Source organism: Salvia splendens, chromosome 3, assembly GCF_004379255.2.
Source record: "Salvia splendens isolate huo1 chromosome 3, SspV2, whole genome shotgun sequence".
NCBI classification, from domain to species: Eukaryota; Viridiplantae; Streptophyta; class Magnoliopsida; order Lamiales; family Lamiaceae; genus Salvia; species Salvia splendens.
This window is the reverse complement of record NC_056034.1, coordinates 36,030,718-36,042,067: the sequence shown is the minus strand read 5'-3', so window position 1 is coordinate 36,042,067 and position 11,350 is coordinate 36,030,718. Positions and strand designations below refer to the sequence as shown.

General features: G+C 36.8%; 1 protein-coding gene across 1 annotated transcript; it reads right to left on the bottom strand.

Annotated features, from left to right (window-relative positions):
- Positions 1-233: 233 nt before the first annotated feature.
- On the bottom strand, positions 234-4,826 carry LOC121795832 (spastin-like). Its single transcript, XM_042194455.1, has 13 exons — positions 4,334-4,826; positions 3,783-3,874; positions 3,662-3,681; positions 3,091-3,337; positions 2,904-2,999; positions 2,697-2,812; positions 2,504-2,584; positions 2,102-2,225; positions 1,805-1,854; positions 1,225-1,315; positions 1,111-1,146; positions 758-855; positions 234-642 (listed from the first exon to the last, which is right to left on the bottom strand). Exons 1-13 carry the CDS (start codon positions 4,636-4,638, stop codon positions 526-528), a joined length of 1,473 nt encoding a protein of 490 aa, XP_042050389.1. The 5' UTR covers positions 4,639-4,826; the 3' UTR covers positions 234-525.
- Positions 4,827-11,350: the final 6,524 nt, after the last annotated feature.

Sequence of the window (11,350 nt, the reverse complement as noted above, 5' to 3'; positions counted from 1 at the left end):
TTGATATAAATCAACAAACTGATATCGAGTCAGATGAGTATATTTTATAATGTCAATTGATATTTATATATTTACGAACTGATATGATCTTGTATTCTAACTGTAAGAAATGTTCTCAAATGATCATCTCCTAAAACTACCTAAATAAAATATCACTCCTCAATCTCCAAATCTCATAACCAAATTATTCATAACTGACAAAAAAAAAAGCTGGAACTTAAAACCAGAGGAAATGCATATGTCAACAGTTTTCTTCACTATGAGAATGTTTAGAAATCAAAATGTAGAAAAAAGACACGCAATTGAATTAATACATGCCTATAAATTATGGAATCCGACTAAGGCAAAAGCACCCACAACACAAAGCAGTAGATAGTAAATACATGTACAAATTATAATCGACTTTTATTAACCTTTTCACATGGTCTCAATCACTGAATCTTCCAAGACCATAATATTCTTGAAATAATTGTTTTTCAATATGGAAAATCTTGATGCATGCAGTCTATGTGGAGCAATATAACACTAGTTGGAGCCAAACTCTCGATTCCACCTTTCGAGTTCAGCCCACTTGCTCCTCTGCAAGCTAGGCTTGATAACAGTCATTGCCTTCCGAAAATCTCCATATCTTAATCGCCTAACCTGAACACAAAAAAACAGAGTTTCACGGATGCTCAGTCTTATTACAATGACAAGAACTTGAATGCTTCCAAACGCAAGATGTGTTAAAGCTAGATGATGTAGATTGTAAAGTAACCTGATTTGCCTGGACTGTGAGAATGTCTGCACCTAGCTCTCTGATTGGCATCATTGCAGCTTCTTCACACAAAGCTTGCAGGTCGCTTCCGGAATAACCTGCGGCATTTAATAATTTTAATAATAACTTTAATGCTTCCAAACACAAGTATGTGTTAAGGCTAGATGACGTAACAAATTAGGCTAGTGACATCAATATTAATTCTTGTGTATTTTTTTGGTAACAAAGAATCATATCGTGGTTCCAAACAATACTTGTTTTTGTACTTTTTTTTTATTTTCCCTAATTATAGTTAATAAATGACTGTGCTCAAGAGAAAACAAAGATAATAGTAGCTACTACTTTTTACTTACCATCAGTTTCAGCCACAAGTCTCTCTACATCTCTATCTGTTTTACAAGAATAATAAATCATGTTAAATATCAGTATATGTATCCAACATTAATGATATAAAATCAGGCTTTTACCAGGCAAAGAAAATGCTTGACCCTTGAGCTTATGCTTCAGAAGAACTCTCCTAGCATTTGCATCTGGCAAAGGTATGTAGATTCTCTTTACCTGTGCAAACATTCAAATACAGAAAGTGAAAAAGAGATTGATGTTACAGTTAGCTTGCTAGATGAGTTCTGAATGTATTTTGCAGACACTTTCCAGACATTTTCCCATTTCAGCATCAAATTTAAAGTGGCCAAAAATAACAAGAAATTATGTCCTTAAGCAAAAATTACCTACAAAAGAACTTTCAAGTTAATTAATAGACCCGAGGCATATGCAATTCATGTGTCAATAAACACATTGATCCATCTGAAGTAAAACTGTTCTCTATCAGCAAGCACTACAGTTGGCCAACCCAATTTGTTTTTGTTTCAATAGAATGCAAAGACAATTGACTTTTGTAACATCTACATATAAATGCCAGTTTTGATGAAAAAGATTAAAGATGCAGGTCCCAATTTTTTAATAGGAAACATTTCCAAAATCATAAAAGACGGTGACAATATACCAGAATTCAGTTACTACATAAAGACTTAAAGAGTAATTTCTAACCAGTCGTCTAAGAACTGCGTCATCCAATTCTTGGGGTTTATTGGTTGCACCTGCAATAGCATATTAATATGTGCGAAAACAAAAGAAAATAGCATGAAAAATTGTAGGCCAAACAGATTGTTCCCATTGACACATACAATTGCTCAGGGATGAAGGTTAGAAACAAGATATGTAGAGAAAAGAAAAGGGAACCACAATTACATCAACAATAAGATATCAGAAATATCTGTAACCTAATTGAAACCCACAAGATCAATCAACACTCAACATGATAGAGCATTTTATGGTGAAGCTTACCAATGACAGTAACTAAATCACTAGAATTTGATGCTACCCCATCAAACTGAACTAGAAACTCCGACTTCAACCTTCTACTTGCTTCATTCTCATTCTCCGTTCTTGTTGACATTATACTATCAATCTGCACCAAAAAATTAGAATACATTACACAGTTACCAACTCAATCATAACTACTAGCCCAACTTGTGGAAACTGAACCATAGGTATATGACACTGGAGGGGTGCTACACAGATATGAGATAACTGCTAATAGCAAAATCCAACAACGAACCCGAAACTCGATGCTTAGAGGGTGCGGTGCAATAGTTTTTTTAATTCATAGAGCCACTTATGCCTGCTACGTGATGATGGGAAGATTTTAATTAGAACCCAGCAATAAACATCAGGACTGTACAGTACCTCATCAATGAAAATAACTGATGGCTGCCTGGTAATGGCAACCTGAAAAAGAGTACGGACAAGCTTTTCGCCCTCTCCCACCTACCATGCAAACATAATACATGAGGACTTTAGTAATTACACGTAAACAGAACAACGGCTTAGACCCACCTAACATAACATGTAAGGAAGGAGAAAGAGAGACAAGACACACCCACTTTGATGTCAGTGAAGAAGCAGAAACATTAAAAAAGGTTGCCTCGGATTCGGAAGCAACTGCTTTAGCTAACAGTGTTTTCCCAGTGCCAGGTGGTCCAAAGAGCAGTAAACCTGCATAAATATTTAGTCCCCAATTACCAAACCTTGGTAAGAACTGTGGTCCAGGCAGCTAACTGATTTGTAATTCATTCCCTAATATTACCTGTGGCTGGTTTCCGAAGTCCAGTAAAAAGATCTTTTCTTTTTGTTGGCAGAATAACCATTTCTGTCAATGCTTGTTTTGCCATCTCAAGACCAGCTACAGGAGAAAAGTTATATTAAGACACTGAATAGGGCTAAAGAAAAAGAAAGACATATCTAATGAAAATATCACTGCCACTGCCACTAACCAATGTCGTCCCATTTAACTGAAGGGCTACGATCAACAATCACAGAGTTAATCATCTCTACCAGTTTATCATCATGACCACCACCAGATCGCTGAGCAGGTTTTTGCAATGTTGGAGCATTATTCCCTTGGCTCCTCAGAGCAGGACCAGTTCTGCTACTGACAGAAACTTTTTGTGCTGCCACTTTTCTTGGATGTGAAGCTGAAGATGAAACTACTATCCCAGTTTGCGACCTTGGTGATGTGCTCTAACAAAATGGATAGAAGGGGAAAATGGGTCAAACTGGCAGTTGAACACCACATAATTTCCCATAGACATTGTAAGTGAAAAGGTGAAGAAATATCACTTCTTCCCTCCTAATTCAAGGTACAGAACTACAAATCATCATGACATGTCTCCAGTTTCAAGATTAAGCACTAAATGTACTGTACAAAATACTTAGTAAAATCACCATAACAAGTCACACCATCAGGAGCTCATTTATAATTGTCTGAAGGGAAGCACATTTATATTACTATAAAGGATACAAAATCCAGAGACTAACTTACAGGTAAGTTAGAGCTTTCCATACCTTGATTTCTGATGATCCACCTGAAATAGTTGAGAAGTCACAGAGGAGCACATTAAAAATTCAACAGTGCTTGTTTCAAAATTTAGGAAGCAAGGTGCTAACGACGGAAGATAGTAATAACCTATTCTTCGAGTTAAAGTTTGCAATCTCTCTGCTACTTGGCCCTGCCATTTTGATATTTTCTGCCGGTAAGATTTCACCTTCTCCATTTCACTGTGGGAAATTTTACAAAAATGAAAACAAAGATGCACCACGAATTAAGTTAGTTTAACATACCAAGATACTTGGAGAATCAGCAAGTACAAATGACAAACAAGCAGTTCATAAACCAGAACATTATCTTCTCAAAATAATCATCGGACGTAGAATCTATGAAAGACACGAGAGCCACAAGCAAAACATGCATATCCTACTACGGATTCGATCCAAATATTACAGCAAAGAACCTTTAGATCATGTAGTGTTCAATATCTCGCCATTAAGATTTAATTTTGACGTAATATGCCTATGTGCTCGAGTAAAAGAAATACAATTAGAATACTTAGCATACAAATGATCCACCGTAGGAGAGAAACGAAAACACTCACATGTGCAGATTCAATGTTCAATAAAATTTAAAAACCCCCAAATCATAGAAACAATCACGAATTCATCTATTGGCACCATCGGTACCTAGAGGTGATGTACGAAGGCACTGGAGTGGAAACCGCTTCACCCAGTATCCTCTGCGCATTTTGGTAACAAAAAACGGCATCGTCAGGTAACCCCCACTCCTCGGCGCGGACAGCCTTAGCGATTTCCTCTTTGGCCAAATCAAAGTAACCTTTAAGCTTATACGCGGTCCGCTCATTCCCTGTCGAAACACCGCCGTCCCCGTCCATCGCTCCGCTGCCTGTGGTGCTAGGGTTCTTTTCAGTCTGTACCGAATCGGAGAAGATCGAACTAAAATTGTCGATGATATCTTTCACAAAGCTCATTCTATGAAAACATTCATCCGTAACATTGGCCGATTCACTGATTGTCGGAAGAAAATTCGAAGAAGAAACTTCCTTCGGTCAGTGGTTTGAGAATCACTGCTCCGGAATTGCAAACTCGACGCAGCTCGCACTTGCAATTCTATTTCATCAATCTCTTTTTCATTTGCAATAGACGCCGAAATGAATCGAAACATTCCGTGTTAGAATTACGCCAGGGGAAAAATATCGAAAAAATAATATATCACTCTTATCGTATTGAAAAATATCGAAAAATTATCGAATTTTCGATACGATAACGATATGAATTTCCTTATATCGCGATATATCGTTTTATATCGAATATACGATATATATCGAAACATATTGAAATTCAATACATATTAAAATTTAAAATTATAAATATATATAAATCCATTTAATTGTACTTGGTTGTGTTGTATTTTGATTATGGAGATAAGAACACTATTAATTTTATTGTGTTGAAGTTTTATTAATTTTTGTGTGAATTTTAAGTTTTGAAATTATAATTTTCGATATACAGGTATTCGATACGATATCGATACGATATATCGAATTTCGGTACGATATATCGAAATATCGATACGATAACGATATTGATATTATCCATATCGAAAGTTCGATATATCGAAACTTTCGATACGATAACGATATGAAATTCTTTCATATCGATATTTTCGATACGATATACGATACAACGTTTTCGATACGATATCTCATATCGACCACCCTAGTTAGAATAACTTGAAATTCACGCGGTGGAAAACATTTTGTGTTAGAATGACTTGAAATTCGCACGGTATTAATAAATCGAGTTGAGAAGTCATTCTGACATACCACAGATATAAGACTAAATGCTAATAATTATGTGTATTTAATTTGCACCACGTATGTGAAAGAATGACTTGGAATTCTCACGATGACTTAAAATTCGCACAACACCATAGGTATAAAGTTAAACCCTAGTAATTGAATTGTTACTTTGTGGGGCCTATTACTATTTATGGAATACTTCAATTGGGAATCCTAAGAGCATCTCCAGTGGGCGGACATCCCACTAGGACATCCCAAAAACACCTCCTGCCACGTCACTAGGACTTCCCATCCCACTGCCACGTCACTAGGACATCCCCTCCTATGTCCGCCCTTCCCACTAGGACATCCCGCAATAAAAAAAAATCATACATTCACAAATAAAACAATTTACATTTACGGAAATAAAATTTGACCGAGAATACGAACGGGAAAAATTAACAACTTCATCGGAAAAAACATACATGATTCGAAAAAAAAAATTACATACTAATAAAAAAAACTTCATACATTATCACGTCAACCCCTCCGAGTCCAAACCTCTTCGATGATATCCTGCTGAAGTCGAACATGGGCATCTGTTTGCCGCATGTCGGCAAATGCACGCAGCCGCGCGACCTCTCGCCATATTCACATTCGCGGTGGCCACGCCGTGACTTGGACCTGCACCCGTATCATCTTCATTGGTCCACTGAGTCAGTTCCGCAGCTTCATTTTCGACAATCATGTTGTGCATTATGATACATGCGTACATGATATCGCCGATGTTGGGAATATACCACTGCCGTGCAGGACCCTTCACAACCGCCCACCGACTCTGGAGCACACCAAATGCCCGCTCCACATCCTTGCCCGCTGCTTCCTGACGGCTCGCAAAGTATGTCTTCTTTTGTCCGAGCGGATGCTTGATTGACTTCACAAAGACGGGCCAGGGGCGACGACTGGAGAACGTTGATGTCGTTGTTGGACCCGGCGACTCCAAAATAAGCATGCCATATCCACAGCCGGTAGTCAGCTACAGCTTCAAGGATCATCGTGGGATGCTTGGCTTTGAAGCCGGTAGTGTACATCCCCTTCCAGGCGGCGGGGCAGTTCTTCCACTCCCAATGCATACAATCTATGCTGCCCAACATCCCAGGGAACCCGTGCACCGACCCATGCATATCTATCAGCATCTGGCAGTCTTCGGGGCTCGGACTCCGAAGATACCGCTCCCCGAATATCGCTCTCACGCCCGCGCAAAAATTCTGCAGACACTCGACGGCTGTCGACTCGCCAATGTGGAGGTACTCGTCGAACATGTCGGCCGCGCCTCCATACGCTAGTTGTCTGATTGCGACAGTGCACTTCTGCAAGGGCGTGAGTCCGGGTTTGCCAGCTGCATCCTCTCTGATCCTAAAATACAGGTATCTTCTCTCTAAAGCACCCACGATGTGCAGAAACAGCGGACGATGCATCCTAAAGCGTCGCCGGAATAAGGCTTCCCCAAAACGCGGTTGCGGAGCGAAGTAGTCCGCATACAACCGAATATGTGCAGCAATGTGGTCACGGGGTACCTGCTGCCGCCGCTGCAACCTCTGTTGTAGCAGCCTCTCTATCGCACCTTCAACAGCGACTTCCAACTCATTCTCGCTATCACTTTCACTAGACATTCTAGATATACTTGAAATTAGAGATGTAGAGAGAGAAACTTGTTAACACAAGTGGTGCGAATGAAATAAAATTCAACGAGCCGTATATATAGAGTTTTAAAAAAAAAATTTAAAAAACGGGACGTCCGACCGGACGTCCGACTGGACGCCACAATGGCGGACGTCCGCCCGCCCGTCGCCGGGACGTCCGAGGACACCCGACGTCCTCACGGGACGTCCGTATCCGACCCTAAACGCCACAATGGCGGACGTCCCGGTCGCCCGTCGCGACGTCCGACCGGATGTCCGACCGGACGTCCGCCATTGGAGATGCTCTAAAGTGGGACATCTAAATATGGTTAACCGAGACTCCTAACGCGGGACGAGGGAGTAAATAACAGTTACATAAAATTACTAGTGTGAGAAAATAAAAAAATGTATAAATAAATTACTTAGTAGCTAATGAATTAACTATGGGAATCATAAAAAAAATTGATTAATAGAGAAATGAATAGGAGAAGTTGTTAGGTGGAGTAAGTAGAAAGAAAAATGTAGTTGAATATTTTAATGAGGAGAGATTAATTTATTTTTAAATATAGAAAGTTGACATCTTGAGTAGGACGGAGGAAGTAGTATAAGAAAATTTATAAAAAGCGCGGAATCACAAAATTGAATTGTTGTGGAGGATTTGAACCATGGTCTACGGGAGCCAAGACTGCTCCACTAACCAACTGAGCTAAAGAGTGAATTTGTATTTTACGGTATGCATATGTATAATATAGCAAAAGCTCAAATTGCTGGGGGTTCAAGGATCCCCATCATCAAATGCAGGTCCGCCTATGTACATAACTAATAAAATGACTATGTTACCCTCTTATGAATTATAGTAATGATTTAAAACAATATTTTTGTATAATATTAAATTAAATAGCAACAATAATAATGATACGTATTGTTATTAGTACTATAAATTCGATTACAATCTCAGTTTATATTTCTTAGAGTTGGATTCATATGATACAGACTGGAATCCAGGGACGGACCCAGCATATATCAAGAAGGGGCAAATGCTCCTCCTCCATTTTCTTCACATATATATAATTTATATAATATAAAATTTATTTAGTTTAATTTCTCATTAATTGCCCTATCTAAAATACTTGAATTTTGCCTATGTATATTTTTGCCCCTCCCAGTATAAATTCTTGGCTCCGTCCCTGTTGGAATCTAACTTGAATTGATTGGTCTATGATTGTGATACATACATAAAACCAGAGTGTTTAGTTGGGTTTGTATTTTTTCGAGAAGTACGTGCATGAAGTAATATTTGGGTTTGTATGCTTTAGTTTTGTCTATAAACCCAAGTGCGATTAATCTTGACTACGATATATGGTGTTCGGTTTCATAAATAAAATAATACCAAGATATAATCTAGGATTGAGTTGTGAGATTATTTTAGTTATATGGGGTTAGCTATGACTAATTATCCCATGATTATTCATCTAGAATTGAGTTGTGAGACTAAATCTTATGAACCAAACACACTACTAATTTAATCTCAGGATACAATCTTGCAAATCGAACATCACCGAATAAATCTCTGTCTACTTTCCTTGGCTGGCTTACTAAAGTGACAGACCCACGAGCCCAGTTAATAACATAGCCCAATTATGAAACTAATTGTATAAGTATGACTCCAATACAAAATATATACGTAAATGGTGTAACAATACTATAATCCTGAGATGAATGATATGCTACAATCTACCTATCTTACGTGAGCACCACTCTAGTTTGACGCATGTTTAGCGTTGTTTGTTTTGATTTATATATTTAATTTGATTATAATATATTAAAAAATGTTATTGCAATTTTTAATTTTACAAAATTCATAAAAATCAAAGCTTGATTTGTTATTTTATTAATTTATTTAAAATTATAGAGAAAACAAGCAAATCGAGCTATGATTTTTATGAATTTTGTGAAATTAAAAATCGCAATAATATTTTTTAATTCATTAGAATCAAACTAAATATATAAATCGAAACGAATAACACTAAATGTGCGTCAAATGAGAATAATACTCACATAAGAAGCTTAAATAAGGTATGTATCATATCATTCCTCCTGATACTAATACACCATCCACAACCAATAATGTAAACTTGTTAAGAATATTTGTTCATTACAAGATTGAAAAAGATATTTGATATGGTATCTTTTCCATCTAATCTAATTACCTCCATAAATCTAGAATATAATATAAAATATTCTTATTATTTATTTCCTAATTATAAAAGATTTTTTTTACCTTATATGGAGGGTTCGGTTTTCAAGATTGTATCCCAGATTAAATTTGTAGTGTGTTTGGTTCATGATATTCAATACTAGATGGATAATCATGGAATAATTAGTTATAGCTAAACCCACTAAAATAATCTCAGAACTCAATCATATATTGTATCTTGGTATTATTTTATCTATAAAACCTAACACAGTCTATATATTATAAATATACATAGAGTCTTTGATCGAATGAAACAAATAAAATATTTTTATCATTCTCACGGTTTTTTCCTTTCATAAAAACGTTGCTCTCTTTCCTTTTGCTCCATGCTATTTTCTCGTTTGTGCTTCTATTTTCGCCAATACTGTTAATTCCTAATTAGTGCATATCAATAACACAATGGGCAGTGATAAAATGCAAACTTCAAACTTCTCAACATAGTATCAACATAGTGTAAAATTTCAAGATTTTGATGTCTACACAATATCAATACAGTGTCAACACAACATCAACCATTGACAATGTGTTGATATTTTCTGTTGCTATTATTTTATATCCGTTGATATTTTTTAACGGTCCAGATCATAATTTGGAGTTTGTACAATATATAGATTTTGCATTTGATCACATCCCTAACACAATAAAGATAATAAAGTTTACTCGTAAAGATAATAAAGTTTACTTGTAAATTCAATTTGTGAATGTATAAGAATAATGATTATGTCTTGACATTTTTTTTAGTAGGGTCAATTATCGAATGATCTCGGAAGGATGCTATCTTGGAATAACATATCAAGAAATTAGGAATGCAAAATCGGTAATGATGAGTTAGCAAAATTTGGAATACAAAATAAAAAAAGTGGAATGAAACCGTTGAAGCTCTTGTTTTACTGCGGTGTCCACTTTAGTCGGTCAAGATTGGAGACTGCGATTAGTTTTAACTCTTACTCCACAAGTTTTGATTCATCTTCCAACGATTTCGAATCATCTTTGGCAGTATATAACTTAGAGCAGAAACAGCAATATCGAACATTAATTCTCATCTAAGCATCCTCATAAAACTACAAAGCATTAAAAGGACCCAGCACAGAATACGGCTTCGATCATTTTAAATGCAACTTCTTCATCGTTGTCATCGCCAATCCAACATCAGGCTGCTGATAATCAAATGCATCATCCTCTTCCTGGCCACTGTTCACATCCAAAGCTACAAACGAGCAAAACATGTCTGACTAACAAGACCAAAATCTAGTCTACAATGTACAAGATTTTTTATATTTTTCCAAAAAAAAAAACTAAGTTGCAAAACAGCACCAGAAATGCATTCACGATCACAAAAATAGCTCAATCAGTGCAACTGAAAATGCTGCAACACGCAAGTATACAAAAAAATTAAATCATAATTATAGACTCGATAACTAATCAAAATCAGCATGAATCATTAGTTCAATAACTAATCAAAATCAGCATGAATTATTAGTTGAATCGAACAAACAAATCAAAACCACCACCGAGCTGGTTTTCGACAACATCTCGGGTGCGGTGGTCACAGAGGCGTGCCGCCCAATCAGCTAGGGGATAGGCTAGGGCAACTCACCGTTTCGGGATAAGAGATAGGTTGTGAAACAGGAGAGTATAAAACAAAAAAAATAGAAAGAAAACGGGCCAGAAACATTGTAACCTGACCCATAAAAGAAAAGGAGTGAAAGATAGAAAAAGAAAAAAAAATTTAGAAAATGGGCAGGAAGAATGTATAACCTGACCCACAAAAAAAAGAGAAGATAGAAATTAGAAGGGTAGGAAAAGATGTAACCTGACCATAAGAAAAAGTTAGATAAATATGGCCAAAATGGCCATGGGTATTTCCAAGGTTTCAGGTTGTACATAGGGAGGTTGTTCTAGTTTTGTCCCTAAGTTCACATGTCCTTCACATTTCTATATAAATTATGAACTTAGAACTCAT

Coding starts and splice junctions, on each gene's coding strand:
- LOC121795832 (XM_042194455.1), bottom strand. CDS start 4,638: ATGAGCTTTGTGAAAGATATCATCGACAATTTTAGTTCGATCTTCTCC. Junction 856..1,110: donor ACTTGTGGCTGAAACTGATG/GTAAGTAAAAAG, acceptor TAAATGCCGCAG/GTTATTCCGGAAGCGACCTG. Junction 643..757: donor TCACAGTCCAGGCAAATCAG/GTTACTTTACAA, acceptor TTTTGTGTTCAG/GTTAGGCGATTAAGATATGG.